General features: G+C 43.5%; 1 protein-coding gene across 1 annotated transcript in view; it reads right to left on the bottom strand.

The window, feature by feature from the left end:
• Nucleotides 1–23,454, bottom strand: part of COL7A1 (collagen type VII alpha 1 chain) — a 291,474-nt gene that overhangs the window by 78,968 nt on the left and 189,052 nt on the right. Inside the window, exons 11-12 of the mRNA XM_085624371.1 lie at nt 14,132–14,251; nt 3,811–3,957 (exon numbers count right to left, since the gene is read on the bottom strand). Of these exons, the coding sequence (XP_085480497.1) occupies nt 3,811–3,957; nt 14,132–14,251 (267 nt within the window). The remainder of the gene's footprint in view (nt 1–3,810; nt 3,958–14,131; nt 14,252–23,454) is intronic.

Genomic DNA, 23,454 nt, shown 5'->3' with positions numbered 1-23,454 from the left:
GTTGTTGACTATCCCTGTCCATGGGTTGCTGTGCATCATGCCTTCCATGTATTGGGTTTAGAGTACCTAAGACTCCCATAAAGTGAGGCCTTCTGTCTTCCTTGAGGTGCAGAGAGCTGAGGAGAAAGGCCTGGGGGGAGTGAAGTAGATACTCTTCTAGATAAATCCTGGAGCTATCCTGCAGCAGTGGCAGATGGCACAGGTAAGCGCGGTGGGGCGGGGCAGGGCGCGGCAGGGGGGAAGCCGATAGACCATGGAATAGGTATCATTTATTTATTGAATTATACCTATTTCGTCGTCTGTCGACTATCCCCCCTTCCCACCCCGTCCCACTCCTGTCCCACCCTACTGCCCCACTGCGTTTACCTGTGTCGGCTGCCGCTGTCCTGCTGGCGGATTATAAGTTGCACAGTGCCAGGGGATAGTAAGCCGCACCTGGAAAAACTAGCACCATGACGTAACACCCAGCCTGTACCATGCAATCACGAGTTTATCCCCTTAGAATGGGTATTACCATGTGGACACAGTTTTACCGTGTGGAATTACACACAGTGTTCTTTTTCACATGGGATTCTTACTCACATTCAAGGCAGGCTTAAGTGCTGGTGGCGCCCAGTGCGACAATGTTTGTTGGTGCCCCCAATGACCTCCTTCTCCATGCTTCCCTAACTATCACCCTTTGGTAGTGCTGCACAAGTTTTCATAACCACGCTCTGTCACAAGTATTTCTACACGCGACACCTTGATGACAGGAAATAGCTCACTGTTCTATATTAGGATTTTAACTTATAAACTGCAAGTAACAAAATGATATTTCTGACAAAAGCAGTAACCTACTGAACTATTTACATTATATGCACTTCTGTGATCTGCATGGTACGGATGCTTTGCAGCAGGCATATTAACCCTCTGCGCTACTTTATGAGTCAAAACTTCCACCAGACAAAACTCCAGTCTCTCTGCAGCAGGTCCATCAATCACCAGAGTTACCTTGACATTTTTATTGTTGCCGGAAAAATGTTGGAGGCAAGGAACGTGGCAGTAGGTGCTCTTAAACCCATAATACATTTGAAGAAATGGTACTTCGCCCACTGAAGTCATCATCCGGTGCAGTGCAACCGGTCGCACGTCCCTAGAACCAGCCTTGCTCACATTTGCCACTCCTCGGAGCAGATGATAAATGTGAGTGGGGGCAGTGCTGAACTTTAGAGGTGGTTTCCGTCCTCGGCACTGGCACTTAATTGTCAGCTGCCACTTGGTGGTTCTGTTTGTGTAATTTAGAGATGAGCAGAACAACAGTTGTTTGTTAATTCAACATACATTAAAAACAACACATACCTGCTGCTTTGCTTCGGGCACCTGGAATAGTCCGAGTTGTCGCATTAGTGTGTGATGGTTAGTAGCTGCGTTAGCACTGTCATTGGCAGCACTAGCAGTGGCAAGTGGCGGTGCAAGCTGCAGTGGGTACCTAACAAGGGCCTGCTGCTGGATGGGGAGATGAGGGTGTGAAGGGTGGGGGTGCGGGGAGGGCAAAGGAGACTTGTATGTTGCAAGGAAGACCCAGTATAGGAACGAGCAGAGGAAGGAAAATGGGTCCAGGCTGCAATGCTGCCTGTTGAATGAGTGAATGAATGAATGAGGAGAATTAGGTATAGCGCACAGCTACTCAAACTAGAGTGTCCTGGTGTTATTCCGAACCAATGTTTCTGATTGGATATCCTTGTCGGTCAAATGAGGCCCATTGTCCCGACACCTGGTAAATGTGAGAGCGGGGGCAATGCACTAGTCATTATTGAGCGGAATTTCATACTGGGATTCCCAATCGTCCGACTCAGGGCCTTTGAAGGCAGCCTGGGTGGACCAGTATTTAGCTTTACTTTAATGGCAAAAGTGATAAAGAACTTGCGTATGTGGTGGTGTAGACCTGTAAAGAGGGACGATGACTCATACAGATTTTCTAGGAACACTCACAATTAATATGGATGCCCCTTCAAGGCGGGCTATTATTAATGAATCCCTTTTCTCAATATCAATATATGATTTTTAAGGGATACCATAACACTACAATTATCATTCATCACAAATCATGACATCTGAAAAGAACCTCACTTTTTATTTCTAAGATTAATTTTAAAAATAAAAAAATACGATTTCACACAACTCTATGATACCTAATTCAATCAGAAGAGCTGCCTAGCTATAAACTGACAGACATCCTACACAGTCATTCATGAAACGGATATATATTTCTATTGAGTTTATTACACATTTCTGCATAAATATTTTTTTCCAAAAGAAGTCTAAACCAAATCTCCAAAATAAAAGTGGCAGCTGTTGATTATGGAGGTATGAAGTCAGTACGAAGCTGAGAAGAACCTCTAAATCGACCTAGCTCATGGATGAGAATGGATGAGTTAGTTGATAGGTATGATTGCAGGTTTGATGGATGAGTGTGGGGTTATCTTTGTTTTTGTCATTTTTGCATTTGTATTGATTATTTGTTTTTTAAGATATTGCACTGTCTGTTTCATTTAGTCACGTTAGGCCAACTGAGGTATTAAGATATTTATGAAGCAAGGCTCATAAAATGTATTAAAGTATTGATATTATTGGATTGTTATTTATGGTGTATGTTTTTTTCTATGTTTAGTGCCAATTTATAGTAATGAAGTTTTGAAAAAGAAAAAAGAAAAAATATTTTTATAAATAATAAATACAGTTCTATGAACTCATTTCGGTTTCAGAAGATGTTTGATGTATGAGCCTTATTGGCCAGTTGTATAAATGATCTAGGTCGGTTTAGGAGTTCTTCTCAGCTTCTTGTTGCTTCCCCTCCTCTAGGACCTAAAATAATATAGGTTGTACCTTTCTATCTATTAGGTACAAAGTCAGTATTACAAAGCTAGAGGTTGAGTGTACAGGGTGTTTGAATTTAGTTGTGAGGTGAGAGGGTTCTTTAGAAACATTGGGGCAGATTTACGAGGCCCTTGCGCCTCATTTACGCCGCCGTTGCGTCACTTTTGTGACGCAGCGGCGGCGCAAATCCTGCGCCATGGTGCGGGGTACTTACAACGTGACGCATCTGGGAGATGCGTCACGTTGTAAAGCCCTGCGCCAGCAGTAGGCGTACCTGTGCAGGGGGGGGCGTTCTGTCGCAGGAACGCCTCCTAAAAGTGGCTGAGTGAAATCTACAAGATTTCACTCAGTCACTTTTGAGCCCATGCTGCGTCAAAACCCTGCGCCTGCTTGAAGCAGGCGTAAGGATTGACGCAGCATTGTGAAGATAGGTCCCCCCAAAGCATTGCTGGAGCTGCGTCGCGCTTGCGACGCAACTCCAGCAATGCGCCACTTTTACGGCACAGATGCATCACGCATCTGTGCCGTTTTTGCCCCATGGTGCGCCGCATTGTAAATGCGGCGCATCCTTGGTGGCGGAGCTGTGGCGCACAATAACTGGCGCATCCCTGCTGATATGCAGGCATGCGCCAGTTATTATAAATCTGCCCCATTGGGTCTTGATGGCTGACAGCACTCATTTTAAGGAAGCACCTACCTTATTACCATGGCGGGACATCTTACATCCATCACCAACACATTAATTGTTTGCACATGTTAGCACCAGCAGCATCATACACAGAACTGCCGCTTTGGGTAGATGTATAGAAAACCTCAAGTGGACCACACTGGAAGCAGCTGGAGGTGGTCACATGCCAGAAACCAGAAACCAGAGTTCTGCACCATTGCTACTATCAGTTGAGGGCCTCTGTCACCTTTCATTGAGGAAGCCCCATAGACTTTTGCTCCACCTACCTGTTCTGATCTCAGCTGAGGTCCCTCTGCCTTCGCTGGTGCCATAGAGGGGAGTGACTGTCACGCGGTAGACGGTGCTGGGCAGAAGGCTCTGGATCACGTAGGAGCTCTGGTCGCCTTCCACTTCATCGTCCTGCTCACCTTGCCCTGTGGAACATGAATGTAGGCTTGATTAAAAGGTAAAAGATGCAGGGTTCCAGTAGCATTTAACATGATTGAAGTTCATATAAGAATTTACATTTTGGGTTTTTAAATTATCGAGAAAGCTTGAGCTCTAGAACAGATTTAGCAGGATTTTTTATCGTAATCTGTACTGGGCCTTAAAAAGAGGTCTTGGGGATAGAGACTTCAGGAATTAAAAATAAATTTTTGGCTTGAGATCACCTTTAAAATACTTTAGCTGCCCCTAGCATTTGCAACCAACCCCAATGGGAATCCGATTGTAAAAAGTAAACATGGCTAGTCTGCATCCCTGTTCTCCAACGCCTACCTGTACCAGATGAACGATTTTGCAAAACCAGATCAGAATACAGCCAGAAGAAAGCCTCTTTGTTTGGTGTAAATATCAGGATCTGGATGTAAAACAAGTGGTATGGGAGACACCTTGAAACTTGGAAAGACTAGGGATTTGAAGGTTGGGTGATGCGCTCTCTCACCGGTCCTGCCACCATCGTACTGATGATGGGAATTTGCAGAAAAGAATAGACATTTGCTATTATATTTGACAATTCAATGAGCAGACAAAGGAATGTAGATTGTGAGACCTTCAGTGGGATCACTGTTGATGGACCACTCCTAGATCTTCCTCTGGAGGCACCTTCTCTTTTTATAACCATTTCATTAAGTTGTATGGTCAGTTCAGTCCATAATTGTTGGAAAGTTTTTATACATATACGGTATGATATCTCACACATGGCTTGTTGCAATTGGATATCAGTGGCAATTAGTGATACACATCATTGTGTCACCGGAAAGTAGTGTCCATGAAGTTAAGACACATAGTGCACTCGCTGTAGTTTGCTGACATGCTAATCTATTACCCGTTTGCCCGCTTTTCTAACTGACTTCCTTTTGGAAACGTTATTAAGAGGAATCTATACTCAACAAGCCTTTCTAGTTCCAACAATACTGGGCCCCATACTCTCAGCAATTTCTGCCTCTCAAATGGACAATCATCAGTTTCACCACCATGCAGTTCGCCTCTGCACACTTTTGAGTTTCCTTCAACCAGATCTCCCTGTCTGGCGCCTTGGTCGTTTCCCAAAGACATGGAAATACAGTGTTTTGCTATGATTAGGGTTAAGCGATACCAAAGGGGGTGATGGACGGAGCATATGAGCAAATCAAACACTCACCCCCAGTCAACTGATCTGGGTTTAATCCATCATCATTCTTTAGCTCACTCCACCACCCCAGTTCAGACATGGCCATATGCAAATCAGTCTGACCCTGTGCCTCATGGGAACAGTCTAGCCCGAACTGCCAAGCCATGTCTTCCCTGGACCGGAAACAAGCATCCTGGGACCGGTTTCGGGTTCATAACCCTCATCAGCCAGGCTATCTTGAATCCAGTGGCAAAGTGAGCAAGGGTTAAGTCAGCAAATTTGGAGTTGTAGTTCATCCTTTTGGGCCTTGGTATTAGGCCTTGTAGAAATAAAAAACCCAGCTTTAGCTCCGTTGCACCTAGGGCATTAGTCTTTTATTCTTGTGTTCATCTTACTCGACTTTCTCAGACTCAGTTAGTTCTGCTGAGGAAAACAGAATTTAGTATGAATAAATCAGCATTCATAGGATACCTGTTGTGCTTAGCTATGCTTGTTTAAAAGTTCTCTTTGGAACCTCCATGTGGTGCTCTCGTGCGTGGGGGGATTCGAAGTGCAACAGTTGGTGGCTCTCGCTAAGGGTGAGAGCAGCGGTGGCTCAAAGAACCTACAATAAACGCTTTTGCCTAAACTCGCCATATCCTGTCTTCAACAAGTCCGGGGGCACAACATCGTTTTGGCGATGACGGGGTGAGCCACTGTAACGTTCCCGGCGCATCTCTTCAGCTGAGAATACGCAGATACCCTACAGCACATCTTACCTGCCTAAAGTTGGAAGATCCAAGTGCTGCCTCTCCCGACTCCTGAAGTACCAGTATGGTGAGCCAGCATTGGAGGTGAGTCGGTGCGCTGAAGGGGCGGTGTTGGACCCGGCCTCGTGGCGTGGTCCTGAACCCTCCTACCCGACCCGACGGGGGCAGCCCCAACCCTTCGGAGTCCCCCTGGATTGTACCCCGCTACCCGCACCAGCCTTCGCGACGCGGCCCGCCCCGGCCTCCGTCCCAGCGAATATTGCCACCGAAAACCTGCCTGTTAATACCGATAAAGACTTGTGAGAATTGATACCCTTGTTGTGTCCCTTTGTGGTGGTGGGGTTGCTTGGCTGGTACGATCATAGGAGAAGGACCTCGCCCAGGAGGCTTCTCAGCGGCGCTCGGCTACTTTCCTACGGAACGGTGGCTCTCGGGGTGGTCAGTCCGACACCCTCTGACTCCCCGGAGAGCGCCCTTCTAACAGGCGGCATCTGTGGTTTGCAGCTCGCAGGACTGATTTTTTTTTTCTGCAACCAATGCGCATGCCTGCGCATTAACACGCACGATTTAAATAAGCTACAACGCTGACCTTCGCTCAACCATCGCACGGCTATTTGCTGTCTCCTACCTGTCAGTTGGCTGTCTGGTCTTACTTCACGGGCTCGCCTGCGCAGACAATTTACAGCTGTCTTCTTAGTTTAATAAAGAAAAGAGCCCAACCTCAAGTTGGTCACACATCTGTGGTTGAACGAGTGCACGTGTGCGCCTACGAGGATGTTGTTGTTCTCACCTTCAAGCAACTCTGGCATTATCCTATCATCTGTGCGGTAAGGTTGAGGTTGCCTGCGCTCGTTCTTTTTTTTTAAACGGTGATACGCAAACCGTTAATATACAAAGCGTGTAACAGCTGATGTTCGGTGATACGCATACCAAAGGTTAAACTTACCTTACGTACTTTCCTTTTTAAACACGTTTAACGTGCAACATTGGAGAAGCTGTGACACTTACACCCACTGGATTCTAGTGTGACATTGTTTTTTCTCTACTTGTTTTCTGCTTTGGATGTGTTGTGCATACCATTGACATCAATATCCCTTGCTTATGGTTCCTGTTAGTATTTACACTGCATACTTATATTTGCTTCTATACCCATTTACATCTTGATATGCAGTCTGTCAACCCTCCACCGCCATTTTTGGAAAGTCCTGGAAGTCCTAATATTTAATGGAGACAGTAGTTTGACGCTTTCGCAACGTACTTGGGGGCCATTGGGGCTTCACGCTTAAGGGCTGAAAGGAAGAAGTGGCTTCTTCTTCACTCCTTATTTTTCGAAGGTAGAGATGTCTACGAACATCTTCCTGATTTGGTATTGGGTGAGGGTGAAGTCATCAATGAATACCAAGAAGCTGTGAAGCAACTAGTTACCAAATTTGATGTGCAACCTAGTTTAGTTGTATTAAATCACAAGTTTTTTAAACATGTACATTTACAAAGTGAGAATGTTGATACCTACATAAGTGCCAGGCGTAAACTCTGCGCTGACTGTCATTTTGGTGAATTCCTTGACCAGTTGGTCAGGGACCAGTTCGTTGCACATTGTTTGGACAAGCAGATTCAACAGAAATTGCTTACTATGGGTAACCCTAGTCTTGAAGACGTCATAAAAGTGGCAAAAAGTGTTGAATTAGCACAACAATTTCTCAAAGAACTAACTGGCACATGCATCCGCGTAGGCTTTTGCGATTCCTTAATTGCGATTATTAAGGAATCGCAATTAACGAATCGCAAAAGCCTATGCATGTAGGAATCGCTAAAAAAATAGCGATTCCTAAACATTCTTTAATTGCGACTCGCAAATTGTGAGTCGCAATTAAGGAATGCCGTCCCATTCATTCCTATGGGCCTCCAGGCCCATAGGAATGAATGGGAGATTGCATGAGCAATTTGCGAGTACCAGTAGGTACTCGCAAATTACTCATGCAATTTCAAGGGTGCAAGGGTGTCAAAATGACACCCTATTGCACCCCTGAAATTGATCTGTGCACATATGTTGCACACACACATGCCCTAAGGGCATGTGTGTGCGCAACATGACACTTTGAAAAATGCACAAAAGTGCATTTTTCAAAGTTATTGCAAATTACCATGAAGTTCAACTTCATGGTAAATTGCTCCCCCTATTAGCGAAATCGCTAATATTTTTACTTTAATGCATTGCATTTAAGGAATCTCAATTTGGGATTCCTTAAATGCAATCGCAATTTAAGTAATCGTAATTTAGAGATTCCTTAAATTGCGATTTTTGCATTTGGGATGATGCATCCCAAATGCAAAAATACCGGTCGCAAAGGGGCAGATTCTAAGAATCTACCCGTTTGCGACCGGTTTTTCCTTTGATGCATGTGACTAATAATGTAAATTGCACTCCAAAGGAGTTCGGAAATGCAATTGCTACTGCAAATGTTTCTAGCAACATTTCGCGCAAAGAAAAGTCTAATGAGAAATCTTTCTTCAAAAGAACCATTACATTTTTTGGGTGTGGTTATGCACCACATGGTAAAGACAACAGAATTTGCCCTGCCAGGAATGCTTAGTGTCACAATTGTGGCAAAGTAGGACATCCTGCCAAAGTGTGCCAGTCAATTTCAGTAAATCTGACAAAATCAATTGTGTAATGCAGAATGAACCCTTATGTGAGAGTTAACTCGTCCAAAGTTTATAAGATATGATTGTAGTTGTCACGGATGATGGTGTTGTCTCTGGTGATCCGGCTGATTGTGTGGACCCTTATGTAGATGTGTTGGTAGGTGGCGTTTGCCTGAAACTGCTTGTGGATTCTGGAGCTCGTATATATGTGATTACTTATGATTAGTTTAAGAAATCTTTTTCCTCCTGACAGAGCACCTGTTTCTTACGAGGGACGCTGAATTGAGCTGGAGGGGTTTATCGAAGATGTACTTGAGTTCAGGGGGCGTAGAATGCAGGGCAAAATTTATGTAGCTGTTCGTGGACTTACTATTCTTGCATGGTACCACCAAGGCCTTTTCGGCATGGTACTAAGACATGGTACTAAGACCCCGTGAAGCACAAGGTTAGGTCTGTGCCGTTTAGCCTCAGGTCGGATCTCAAGAAAGAATTGGACAGATTACACAGTTGTGGGGTTATTGAACCCATAGAATCTAGTTTGTGGTTGAGTCGTTTGGTTGTTGCTCGTAAACGTATTGGCGATATACGCTTGTGCATTGACCTGTGAAGCCTAAACAAAGAAATTTGGGTTGATTCCCACCCTCTCCCCAAATTGGTGACCTGTTGGAAGAGTTGAGGGGCGCAGAGTGGTTTTCAAAGATAGATCTTGCCTTTGCGTACCACCAAGTTCTTTTGGATGATGACTCTCATCACTAAACAGCTTTCAATTCCCCTTTTAGTTCAATTCAGTTCTGTAGAATGCCTTTCGGGCTCGCTTCAGCGGCCTCTGTTTTCCAATGCATAATGCAGACGATTCTTCTCGATGAAAAAGGTGTGGTCATCTTTCAAGATGATGTCCTTATTTTTTCTAAACATTTGGAAGAACATGATATTGTTTTGAAGACTGTGCTTCGCATATTTGAGGATAAGGGTATTGTCGTAAAACAAATAAGTGTGAGTTCTGGAAGAAAGAGATTGAATTTTAGGGGCATTTGGTGTCTGCTAAAGGTGTTAGTCCTAGGCCTGGTCTGGTGAAGGCTGTTGTTGAGTGTCCCAGTCCCAGAAACAAGGATGATTTACGCTCCTTTTTGGGTCTGTGTGAGTTCTACTCATGTTTCATTCCAGATTATGCTGGCAAAATGAAGGTCTTCTCCAGTATGTTAAGAGCGAATGCTACTTTTCAGTGGAATGAAAATTGCCAAGAAACGTTTGAGCTGGTCTAGTCAGAGATGATTAATGCAAAAACCCTTAGCGCATATGACCCATGTGTTCCTTGCACTATAACGGTAGATGCCAGTAACTATGGCTTGGGAGCTGTTTTGACCCAACATTCTGGTGAAGGTGAAGTTACTGTCAGTTGCGCTTCCAGAGTGCTGCGTGATCCAGAATTGAATTACTCTGTGATTGAAAAGGAGCATCTAACGTGCTATTGAGCATGTGAAAAGTTCACAGGACTTATGTTTGGGGCAGGAAATTTGTTATTCAAACTGACCATAAGCCTCTCATATACATCTGGGGGGGGGGGGGGCGTCTTATGTATGCCACAACTCGCATTGATCGCCTCACCACTAAAATGCTTCAATATGATTTTGTGGCCAAACACATTCCGGCAAAGGAAAATATCAGAGCTGATTTGCTGTCCAGACTTCCCATCAATGACGATGATATGCTTGATGTGGAAAAGGTCAAGGAGGACTGTTTTATTGCTTCAGTGGATGCTGTGAAAAATAAAGCTTGCAGTGAGAGTGAGTAGCAAAAGGCGTTGTGTGAAGACTTAGTTCTGGGGAAAGTTAAAGAATATATTGTGAATGCTTGGCCCAGAGAGAGATGTGTGTCTCCTGATAGTCAACGGTTCTGCAAGATTGCTGATGAGCTGTCCATTGAAGATGGAATCATCATGAGGGATGGAAGGTGCATTCCCCCTCTCAATGTTCGTGCCAAGCTGGTTGTCTGTGCCCATGAAGGACATTTATGGGCTACTATGACAAAGAGACGTGTCAGATTGCACTATTGGTGGCCTTCAATGGACAAGGACATTGAGTCTAAAGTCAAAGAGTGTATCATCGGTTGTGGCACAGAGAAGGGTTACAAAGTTGTCACACCACCTCTACAGCCCATCCCTTTTCCAGAAAAGCCTTGGCTTAAGGTGGGAATTGATTTGGTGGGTTTTCTTCCTCACCATCTTCGCTTTGCGTTTGTGTTGATGGATTTTCACAGCAAGTGGCCAGAAGTATGCTTTTGTGCTTCTCCCACTGCGAGCAGTGCCATTAATTTCCTAAAATAGATTTTTATGAGAGAGGGATTCCCGAAAGCACTAGTTTCTGATAATGGTGTGCAGTTTGTAAGTCAGGAATTGGGTGTGTTTCTGTGTGAATCCAGAGTTAAGCATTTGAGAAGCTCAGTTGGACACACTCAAACCAATGGATTGGTTGATACGACGTGGAGGCTGCAGTCAGATCCATATTGTGGTCTACCGCACTACACCCCATTCTCTCACTAAAGTAGTGCCCTTCGTGTCTCTCAGAGGTCGGGTGCCCACGTCTGCTTTAACCCGGCTTGGCTTTTCAGAACTGTTCGTGACAAGGTGTCATGCTGGGTGGACCATAGTGGACCATAGTGCGTTGGAATCCAGGGTTGAAGTGGCACAAAAACATTTGTGATAGGTAAGATCAAAAGAATTCCGCAAAGCCTGTTGCATTGCTCCCTGGTGACATGGTTCGCGTCAAATACACAAATTTTGTTAAAAAAGGTGGTTTGTCTTTTGATGATCCTGTGTGTGTCGAGAAAAGGTGTGGTGGTGCTGGTATGGTACGTGGTGGGCATTTGTAGAATGCTAGCAAAGTTGTGAACGTTTCAGGAGCAGCCAAAGGCCGGAATCCTCCAACTATTCCAGGAATGAGGTTGAGGTAACCTCTACTCCTTCTTCTGGTGAGCATGGGTCTAGCGTGGCACCAAGGAGGTCGTGTCGTGCTAGACGTGTTCTCTGGAAACTAAGATGATGTGCCCAATGTATCTACAAGCTATATAGTACTTCCTGTGCAATCTTATTTCATGTTTGTAATGCTATTTGAAATAGGATTGTGCCCAATGTATCTACAAGCCATATTGTACTTCCTGTGCCATCTTATTTCATGTTTGTAATGCTATTTAATTTTTTATGTCTTTTTCTTCTTTGCCTTTCTGGGGTACCTCTTTTTGGGAGTTGTGGGTGCTCTTTCTTTTTCCTTTGTTCATTTGTGTTTTTAAATAAAAGAGGTAATATGTTGTGCTTAGCTATGCTTGTTTAAAGGTTCTCTTTGGAACGTCCATGTGATGCTGTGGTGCTCTCGTGCGTGGGTGGACTTGAAGTGCGATAGTTGACGGCACTCGCTAGGCGTGAGAGCAGCAGTGGCTCGAAGAACCTACCATAAATGCTTTTGCCTTAACTTGCCGTGTCCTGTTTTCAACAAGTCCGGGGCACAACAATATCCTTGTGGTATATTCCTTCACTTTGATCCATTCCTCATCCGACATCTCATACCCAGTCTTGCGTTACCATTTGAGCTTCACACCCAGATGATCCCTCCAATTGTATTTGAGGAGTGCCTGATATAAGGTTGCCTTTATCCACTGGATCATCACTTGATTGCAAGGTTCCATAGTTGCCCTTACTACACTACATAACCCGCAGAAGGGTACACAGGAAATTTGTTGAAAACAGGTCTCCTTCCTTTTTAAGCTGGCTCTCAACCATTTATGTCTACTTGGAGTTATATATCATGAAGTCTTGTAAGGCCTCTCAGGGGGATCCCCGGTGTGCATGCTGCCTTTCTTTGAGTTCTATTCCAGCAGCGTTCCCAGCATTATCATCGGGAGAGACACGTTCTCTCTATTTGCCCACTTTGGCTGTGCTAACGTCAACAGTTTTTGATTTTGCAAAAAATAGGTCTCTTCATTTCTGTGCATAATGAACCAGTGGGTGACACAGGGTAGTTGGGGTCCAACATATTAAAGCTCATAGTCGGGAGCCTCCCGCCCCCTTCAGTCACTGACTGCTGCACGTTCTCCACTGCCATTCCTCATCGGCCCGCGTCCCATATCACACCCACTAACGTTGATTATAGCTCATAAAAGAGCCCCGTTGGCATAATTTCCGGAATAGTCACAAAAATACAGTAGGCGGAGTAACATAATTATTTGGGAGAGGGCTACCTTATTGAAAATGATAGTGGAGCCCAGAATGCCACTGACTTTCTCAGTGCCGCTAGTGCCTGCCGTATGTTGCCCTCTAGTAGGTCGTCTCTGGTCTGGTGCACTTAAACTCCCAGGGATTTCAATGTGTTGATGCCCATCTTAGTGGGGTACACCCGTCTTGTGGCTTCAAGGGAATAAGGCAAGATATTCCCCGGATGACCCTCAAACCAGACACAAGACCAAACTTATCTATTATTGTAATTATTGGGTTTAGATCTACCTCTAGATTTCTAATGTAAAAAAGAATGTCATAAGGGAGCAAGGAGATATGTTCCATGTTTGACATTCATGTTTCATGATGCCGTTCCCTCTGGCTCTTTGGTGCATCGGCCAGGCCAGGGTTAACTGCAATGGAGACAAAGGACATCCCTGACAAGGGCCCTTGCTTACCGTCCATTGGTTCTAAACAATTTCTCCTGTCCTAGATTTTGCGGTCAGATCAGCAAACAACAGCTAAATTAGCCTATCAATCCAAGGCCAAGGATCATGCATTTAATCTGGAATACCCCAAATCAGTGAGTCGAATGCTTTTACTATATCGAGCGACATTAGCAAGATGACTTGCTCCTTCATTGGTATGGTTGCCATCAGGTATATCAGTCTTCTTAAGTTGGGGAGCAGACTGTGACCCTGGACAGGGTCCCTTAGGAGAGGCCTGCATCCCCATTGACCTTACTGTTACCCACCACTTGAAATCGTGCACAGTTTATGAGTGTTAAATTGTTAAAGGAGTACCATTGCCTTGTTTAGACACCTGGTTTATTTGCCGTTTGGGCCCACACTCCCTGTCTCAGCAGTAAACCATGAGAGCAGGCTCAAACGTGGTGGGCTAGAGCCTACGGCTAGTGACTGAACACCCCATAAGCCACAGGAGAGGGTATGAACCACTTGACAGGGGTCTCTGGGAGATGTGCTATCCTGAGGTGCACTTGGACTGCTCGGTTCCCTCGTCCTATGGAAGCACCGTCCCTGCTTATGTTGCATGTATCCACCTGACAGGAGATTCCAGGAGATGTGGTATCTGGTGGTGTCCTGAGGCTGATGCTTCAGCTCTACTTATAAAGCACCATTCCTAGGTTTGCTGCTGCGTCTAGGGTGGTCCACCTAACAGGAGTCTGTAGGAGATGTAATATCCAGCGGCATCCTGAGGCTACTGCTTAACCTTGTCATATGGAGAGCCACCCAAACCTTTCCCACATCTCACACAGTCACCCCTCTGACAGGAGCCTCCAGGAAATGCAGTGTCCAGCGGCGCCCTAAGGCTGCAGATGCACCTTGCCTTATGGAAACACAGTCCCTGCCTATGCCACGGTGTGCAGGGCAACCCACCTGACAGGAGTCTCCAGGAGATACGATATCCAGTGGCGCCGCTCACACCCCTCCATGACATCTCTGCGCTCTGGGACGTGATGTTTTGCGCTGACAGTCCTTGGACCGCTTCCAGGCGCACTGTAGTAAAAACAAAAAGAAATAACATGAAAATCAAAAGCCTTAGCACAAACGTGTATTACACGCATGTGGCAAGGCAAGCCGCAGTTCTCAGTTATTACTTACAAACCCCAAATAAAGACCCAAGATACAACAATTTGTATGTGAGCATGACATGCTCTTGATTTACTCCTGAAATTACTTACACCTGCTCATAGAACAAGCTTTAAGGGGGTGAGGTCTGCAGCTTTGCCTTTATACCATTGCCACTCTCTTTGCCTCTGTCTATCTTTATTCTCTTTAGGGACAGAAACACCACCCAAATCCTGGCTTTAAAGGACTGCTGTCTTTTGCATACCAGGGAAGTGACCACCATCTCCCGGAAGTACTTCCCTTTTTCTATTGCAGGGGGAAATCACAGGAGAAAGGGGCAGGTCTTTAGAGAGATGAGCATACCGGTGAAGGTTCTCTTTCTGCAGGGATTGGAGCTGCAATACATACTTAGAGAAAGCTCCCTGCAGTGATAGGTGCCATAAAAGGGGTAGTAGCACCCTTCCTACAACCTTTTAAACATGGGAGCTTGCTGGGTTAGCCTACCTTTGGAACTCAAAGCTGTGCCCTCGCTACCTTCAGAAAGGCCTGGAAAACGTGGCTCTTCTCTCAGGATTAGGAGATGTTAGAGTATCTGCAAGGACTACCATTTTTGTAGCTGTACCCATCTTTATAGCACCAAGACGCCCCTGGGCAGAGGTTTGTGCTTTATAAATCACTCTCATTCATTCATCAGTCCCACTGCTGGATTGAGTGTTCGGGTTTCAGTGCCCTTTCAGTGACAATATATTTTCTAATATTACACTTGAGCCTCTCCTCCCAGTCTCATTTTCTCCATCCGCCTTTACCCCTCCTGACTAAACATTCTACCAACCAAAGCAGCAACTGTCAACCCTCTGCACGTGCATTCTTGATTTCACGATGGAATGCCTGACCTGTATGCAGCAAGGCTGGACAATCCTTTGAAAGCTAGAGAGAGCACTGCACTGAAGGGAATCGGGGTTTACAATGGGAATCGTTTGGTGACTTCTCAAATGGTCCTCAGTTCTTACTCAGATTGTGTCATTTTGGGAACATGACTGACAAAATGATAAGAGATCAGACAACCAACCACATAAGCAGCAGGAAACTACAGGAGAACCTATAGATTATTGGTGACGCCACTCTCCATGAAACCATAGCTACAGCCAAGGTTATAGTGCAGTCAACGTCATGGGTCAAATCAGTCAATAAAAAGAAGGAAAACTCATGAGGTATGTAGTGTACCACATGCATGACCAAAGAAGAGCCACATATGAAGAAAAGTTCAATGAAATGTTATAAATGTGGTAGTTAGTTTTGTGGTCTCTTTGAAATTATTCCTGCAACTGGGAAATATTGTAAGAACTGTGGGAGAACTGGGCATTTTGCTAGAGTACGTAGTGATACTAAAGATAATATAATTTTTTTAGAAGCAACACCCGATGTGTTTAAGATGGTTACGAAGCTGATACCACATGAATAGCATACTAGTAATGATTATCGTGAAGAGGGCGGTTAACTAGGGAAAGAAGTGGTCGCAGCCAATGCACCAAAGAGCCAGCCTAAGCGTGAGGTAAGGACTTTAGGGAAAGATCTCTCATTAATATCTAATTGTGGGACTCCATGCACTATTAATACTAAAGAAAGATTTAATGAACAGTTTGGTAATATGATTAGTCTATTAGAGTTAGAAAGGTCAGATACAAAGTCAGCCACCTTTGAAGGACACAAAAGACATACTAGGTTAACACAGAATCATTTTTCTATTCAAAGATAGGAATACTAACATAAAACTTTATGTAGTTTAAAAAGGAGTCAATGTATTAGGGTGGAGAACCAATGGGAATTAAGCATAATCCTAAATCCTTGTGCTGCGGAGCAGGTGTTGGTAATCAATGAATCACCGCCTCAAAATTCACATAACTCGCGCACATCTGTACAGAGACTTCTCACCTCACTCGCCACACTACATTAACTATAATTCTCTCCTTCTCCATCCACTACCTATACACTTGCGTATTACAGAAGTTAGAGCATGTAAAATCCCTGCATTAATAAAAACACTTATGACGTGTGCATACATGATTTGCCTGACCACGCTGCATGATAAAATAGCGAGTTATAGTTAATGTAGTGTGGCGAGTGAGATGAGAAGACTGAGTACAGATGTGCACGAGTTATGTGAATTTCGAGGTGGTGTGTAAGTTGAAATGTGAATATTAAGTATGACTTATATTAGTGTAAAAGTGGTGCACACATTTAAGATATTACTAGAACTGCACAATTTCTCATGTTTGTGTAGTTTAAGTACAAGGTTTTGTGTTTTTGCCCTAACTATTACCACTTTAGTAAAGTGGTACTAGATAGAGTAAAATAGTTATAACTTTCTATATATTTGTTTTTAAAACTACAGAGTAGTGCAGGACCCCAAAACTTTTTTCAAAGGTTAACATTTTTGTTTATAAATTTTTCTACATGTTTATATCACTGGTGAAGTGTGTTTTTGTTTTCAGAGTAGCGTGGTAATTTTTAGTAATTACAGCACTACTCTGTACACTTTTATGTGAATATTTAAATATCTAAAACTGTAAAAACACTTTAGCACACTATGTTAATAAAATATAGTGTCTTACACTGTATTTCCGATTGTTTTTTTTTTATTTGAGGGGATTCGCAGTACCATTCTAGTTCTGCGAAACTCCATTTAAAAAAAAACCGTATATATAAACTTATAAATAGTTTCTCTTACCTATTACCACTTTACTAAAGTGGTACTATGCATAGAAAAAATAGCAAACCTAATACTTATCTACATTGAATAGCGTAACACAGAACACAGGGAAACTCGAGGTGTAAACAAGATGGCTGCCTTTAACTTTTGTAAAAGCAGTCATTAGTCAATCAGCTAATGACTTGCCTTCACAACATACCTTGGGAGTACTGCGGAACTACTGCGTCCACAGACATAGCTAAATTATAAACACTTATGAAATACTTATCCTACCTAATGCAGTACCACACAGAGTCATCTGCGCACCATAATTTATAATCCTTCTGAATTTCGTCGCAATTCGAGTGACGGTTTTCGCGCTACATGAAATAAAAAGTCCATGTAAAATGCATTGAATTTTACACCCGTTTTGGGATCGCCCCTTTTTTCTCTGTGCCCCCTTGATGAACCGCCACTAAACTTTCAGGACTTCAAGAATGAAATGGGGGACACCAGGCCTGCAAAGTTTTGAGGACATTCATCAAATGGGTGCCAAGTTATCAAGGGACAAATACTATCTCTGGTCACCCTAACTGTATCCAGAGAGTGGCTACTGCCACTCTTTAATACACACATATATATATATGCCCTTTCCCCTTGGCCCGGGGATGGGGTCCCTAGGGTCTGGACTGGCTTGAGGGGAGGGGCTTCACTCACGCCCCCTTCCCAAATACCAGCCTACCCCGGGGGTCCAAATATTACAATATAAAATGCCAGCCAGCATTTTATAAAAGAACTTAAAAGATGGTCTTCCACTGGATCGCAGCTTTTTTCTTAAAAAAAAATATATATAATTTTGTCTCAGGGGATTCCTCTGGGACACTTCCACGGGGACTAGGGGAGCATAGAAACCCTACCCTTCTTGTTTATATCATTTTTTACAATAAATTCAGGACAGGGCACTAAGTCCCTGAGTCTTATATTGGTTGCCTGCAACATTTTGCTAAGCTGCAGGCAGCCAATGAGAGCTCTTGCTCCCACAGAAATGAACTGGCCCAAGGGAAAAAAAGCACCCAGGGCCAATCAAAACACTCTATTTTTTAAAATTGGGTTAGACAGACTCTTGCAAGCATCGCTGTAATGTGACTGTCCAGACATACAAATATTTTTGTTCCTTAATAGCTCAAAAACAAATAAACGGATTTCACCAAAACACGAAAAGCACACTTTCTGGTCCAAAATCTAGCTTCTTCACAAATTTGGTGTAATTTCAGTTTTCACTTTAATGATTCTTAGAAAAGTCTACTGAAAATGATAGGGGATTTTGGGTTTTGGGAACCCCTCTTTTTCTCGACTTCCACTTGGTGGATTACCCCGAAACTTTTCATGCTCAAACTAGGCAATAAAGAGCATTTTTGGAAAGTTTTATGAAGATTCGCCGAAAGTTATTAGCAAAACAAAAAAGGCTTTTCCGAATTATATACAGGACTCTGGTACTTAGTCCCCTGTCCTGGGTTTATACATATATCATATATATTTTACACAGAGGCGGATACCACTGTGTAGTTATAGTTAGGTCAGACTTTCCATAGTCAGAGGTGGGAATGTTTCATAAGATCATCCAGTTTCTCTCTGTATCTGCTCACAAGCCGGTGTTCTGGGCATTTTTTTGCTTCTGAAACTCTCTCTATTTTGGTCTTCCTTCTTTCGTTCTACAGAGATTGAAACTGTACAAATCTCCGCTGCACGGCTCTTACTTAATTTGCATTGTGCATCTCCATCTAAGCGACATAAAAGATCTTCACTGGCTTCCAGTTCAGAAATGTGTCTGTTTCAAGGCACCATGTTTTGCCCACCAGGCCATCTCCAGCACCGACCATATTTCAGACACAACTTTGAGCGGCACTGCCATTGGCACACCCTGTGTTCTTTATCATCTGGTGTTGTGAAGGTTCCTCACATTCTGCGTAGCCGCTCCGGCAGCAGCCAAACTCTGGAACACCCTTCCTAGCAGGATCAGGAGCAACTCCAACCACTTGCAGTTTCAGAAGGAATTGAAAAAAAATTACTTTCTGCTTATCCATCCTGATTGCTTGTCTAACCTTTAGCACCATGACACCCTTTTTTAGGCTATTTGCTGTGCCATATAAATAATATAAATTAGTGCATTAATTCATTCTACCATTCCTGTGTGTATTGCTAGAATTAGACTTAAACAAGGTATGGTTGTCTATCTTGTTTCTCCAAGACTTCTCCCTTTAGTGAGTATGGGAGTCACGGATGAACCAGGATCACCAAAGAAAATAGAAAATAGCAGAAAATAGATCTGTGCTGGTAGAGCTCTGCCAAAGTCAAGACTGCAACTACAAAGGAGGAAAGACCTGTCCCCCCCAGATTTTACTGCGGCAAGAGAGAAAGGAATTGAAGGAACAAGCTCTCAGGTGAGCAGAGACCAGTGCAGCCGCGCGTAAAGCCCTCCATCATTTTCGGTTGCGACAGACATCTTGTCACAATGAGCTCCCTTATGCACTAATCCTTTCAGACATGTACACCCCCCATGCATGCCCCACACACATGGAAGCAAAGGATTCTGACTGAGGGAGCCTGGCAGACCTTTTACAAAGGGGACACCAATAGGCATTGTCTCTTGGTTGGGTACCTGGAAAACGCCCTGTCCGTGCACCACAAATCACACGGCCACCACCACTAGTGCCACAAAGCCCCGTTAGAACAGCAGCAGTCACTCTCTGAACGAGAGACACACTTCTCAGCCTTAGACGGTAGGGTTGGTGTCTCAATCCAATACACAGAGAGGACCCTCAGTGAGCCCACAAGATAGTTGAGCTCACTGGGGGAAAAAACACAAAACGCTAATTACGTTAGCGATTTGCTGCTACTCCCCATCTTGGATCAGAGAAGCGCGGGCGTGGTTTAGGATCAAGGAGAATTTACATCCTTTACCCTTGAAAGTGAAATTAATTAAAAAAGAAATAGATCAGAACATATAATTCCCATTTTACCTAACACAAGCCCAGCTCTATTTGATTTCATCAGCATGCACTCAGAGGGAATCAGAATTGCAAAGACAGTTTCTTTGTGTAGACATGCTCTGACAGGGCTCTCCCCTCTCCAAATACTACATAAAAATGGGCTTCCAGCCAGAAACCTGATCCCATCAGATGTCTGTAATGAAAAAAAAAATCACTTCAAAGCAGACAGGATATGTCTCGTACATTTTATCAACCGTGGATTGGTGGAGGAACATTTCAAGTTCATAAAGAGCCCTCCATAAATTATATGCGGCCACCTCAACTCAGAAGAAAACAAGTATTAGCAAAGTCAATGGGTCTGGCCTTTCACATTGCTGCAGTACCTCCAGTAAATACGGGATGTCCTTCTTGAGTCAGAAGCAACTGCTTAACAAGTCTGTCCCAAAGCTCATGTTAGTAAATGTTCCTTTTGAGTAAGATGCAACTGCTACAACTGTCCTCCACAAAGCTGAGGGAGTGCGGCTTCAACATCAAAACGTACATATCCACTTTTGCTACTGTAATACATTGTGCTTGATTTCAATAGGCTAAGTAACCATGCCAACGCTGATATATGCTGATGAATCAATATTGCAACTTTCAATAAATGTCTTGATTACTACGGAACGCTTATGAAGACAGCTTAATATATATGGATGCCTTCAAAGATATTGTTGGGAAACTGTTTTCAAGCGGTACATTATTGATGTCCCAGTAACATGGCCCCTGCCTTATGCTACGCACTTGGTAGAAAGCAGCAAAATGCAGTCAAAGCCAATGGACCACAAGTCATTACCAGGTGTCCTTCTCGAGTCAAATACAAAAGCATTGAAATTCTTGCATGAAGCTGCAGTTCCACTAGTCGCTACTAGGTGTCCCTCTTGAGTCAAATGCAAACGCATTGAAATTCTTTCATGAAGCTGCAGTTCCACTTCTTGTCAACAGAGCTCCTGCTCAAGTCACATGACACTGCTTCAATTGACATGCACCGTGCTGAGGGGGTGTGGCTTTAATATATAAATTTGCATACATAAGTTTGCTGTTTTAATCATTTGTGCTTGTTTCCCATAGGATTATTGTTTTATAGTAAGGAGTCAAAATTACAATTTCAATACATTTCACGATTTTTATTAAAACTAAGTGATTACACCTTACTTTGTATAGGAACATTCACTGGTAAGTACAAGTGCATTTCCTAGAGTGAGTTAATTTTATGCATGTTGATGTTGACAGCTTGTTAAGAGAAGGAGGAGTGTTTTCAATTAATATTTTGGCACCCTGGTTTAGTTCCTGGGCTATACCTATGTACTGACCAACTTGTTCTTGAAGAGGTGCAGTTCACAAGATGTTACTAGAGGTCACTTTTAAGCCAGATAGAAGTGGTTGAACTATCAATCACAAACCTGAGGGGGTGTGGCTTCAACGTAGAAATCTACATACACACTCTAGTTGTTCTAATTACCTGGGCTCATTTACTGTAGGAAAAATAAATATACCAAAGCTGATTTATAGTGAGGAATCAACATTCTCAATTATGCCTTGAGAGTTATGGAAATATTTGATGAAACCCTACTATGCACAGGGTAGGGATTATCAGTCATTGGGAAGTGCAAGTGAGTTACAAGTCCTATTGTTAGGGAACAATATTTTTGGTGCATTTGTACATGTGCAAGCACAAGATGCAGTCAGTCAAAGTGAAAGCATCCAATCACTGAAAGGGACTGGTCTGTTGATCTATACCTTATAGAGGTTTGGGAGGGAGTATAATTGGAATGACATGTCAGCAGACCAATGGTGTAAGAGTGTTGATTGGGAGCTCCTACATATATATGTATTTTTGTATAATTTGCTTTGGAAAATATGAGGCTGACAAGACTGCTAAAGCTGTCTTTAGGCAAGACCTGAAAAGCAGAAGACTGGCCGCCTTCTTTTACATCGTAAAATATGGAACAGCACCGCTGTCAATCACTGCTCCAAACAACCTGCAATTCAGAAAAAGCTGAGGATTCAACTCTACAAGAAACGTTCATCCCACACACCACAGGAATTTACCTGTGAACCATCTCTCTGTAATGTCTGTACATTTCTGTATCAATATCCGTATGTACATGCTATCCAAGCTGATCATGGACTGTTGAATGCGCGGCAACTTGCAGCCTGTTCTCCTTTATTGAATCCCAGAAGAGCAATAAATACGCTACAAAAAATGTTTTTTAGGAGCTAAAGACTGGATTTTCAGGATGTAAGTTCAGAAGTGGGGAGGGGGGGCATGAACGACATTTTTCCTTTTTAGGTCCTGATTACGACTAGAGTTGCTTGGAGCAGTGCGCTCTGGGCGCCCACAAGTGGTCTAATGTTTCTGGTCCTGAATTTACCAGGTCAGGAAACACCGGACCATTTTTTGCCTGATTTGGATCCGCACCTGGTACAACTGTATCTGGATAGCAGCAGGGCCAGACACTAGCTACACAGGATGGCCCCGCCCACCTCTTCCAGCACCATGGGCTATCAACCTATGATCCCCCAGGTGGCCTCCCAGCCTCCCCCCTATCTGCCCTTCACCACCCTCTGACACCATTCACCACCTGTTAAATCAGGTGGTAAGAAGGACCCGTTTTTTAGCCTGAAAGGGTGAATTCATATGGAAAGGCCCTGGTATTCCCAGGTCTCCATGGTATTGTCAATCCGTATAAAGTAACTTGTAATGTCAGTTATTTTTGGCGGGAATACCATCTGGACCCCAGTATCCTTGCACCAAATAATTCGTAATAGGCCCTAGTTCTCTAAATGTGATTGCATTTGTAATTCTGCCATTCAGACTGTCTGCTGGCTATTGTGACGTCACAGCTAAACTGTAATAAATTATTACAATAGAAAAACTTTTACTTACCATAGATATGTAATATCATAAGCAGACCGTAATAGGGAAATTAAACTGAGTCCCAGTATTGAGGCCATGTAATGTAATATATATTTACAAAGATTCTGCAAAGGTTAAAGGACGAAGTTTTATGTATTACATTAACTACAGAAACATTCATTTCTTTAACTTTGCAGTTTATCCAGATGTGTTTGACATGATGAAAGCAAGCCTTGGTAATGTATTATTTCTTCATACTTGGCACTGACAATTCATTATATTGATTCGCCAGAGCTAGATTTTGATTCAGTTTTTCTAGTGACCACTAGGTGGCAGTAAAAGGCAGGAAACTGGTGTTGCTTAATGAGGCTCTGTTTGGATGCACAGGAAATGACAACACGCAGGGTTAAACACAGAAAGGGAGGAAAGACACAAATAAGAGCAATGCAGCTGAGATTGACGCAAAAGCCCTCCAATCCTGAGCAAGGATTGCCTCTGTGTTGTATTGTATACCAAGCTATACGCAATAGACCTGACTGGTATTTTAATGTCT

The sequence above is a fragment of the Triturus cristatus genome, chromosome 9 (genome assembly GCF_964204655.1).
Source record: "Triturus cristatus chromosome 9, aTriCri1.1, whole genome shotgun sequence".
NCBI classification, from domain to species: Eukaryota; Metazoa; Chordata; class Amphibia; order Caudata; family Salamandridae; genus Triturus; species Triturus cristatus.
The sequence above is the reverse complement of the archived record's forward strand: the minus strand, read 5'-3'. Positions and strand labels throughout refer to the sequence as shown.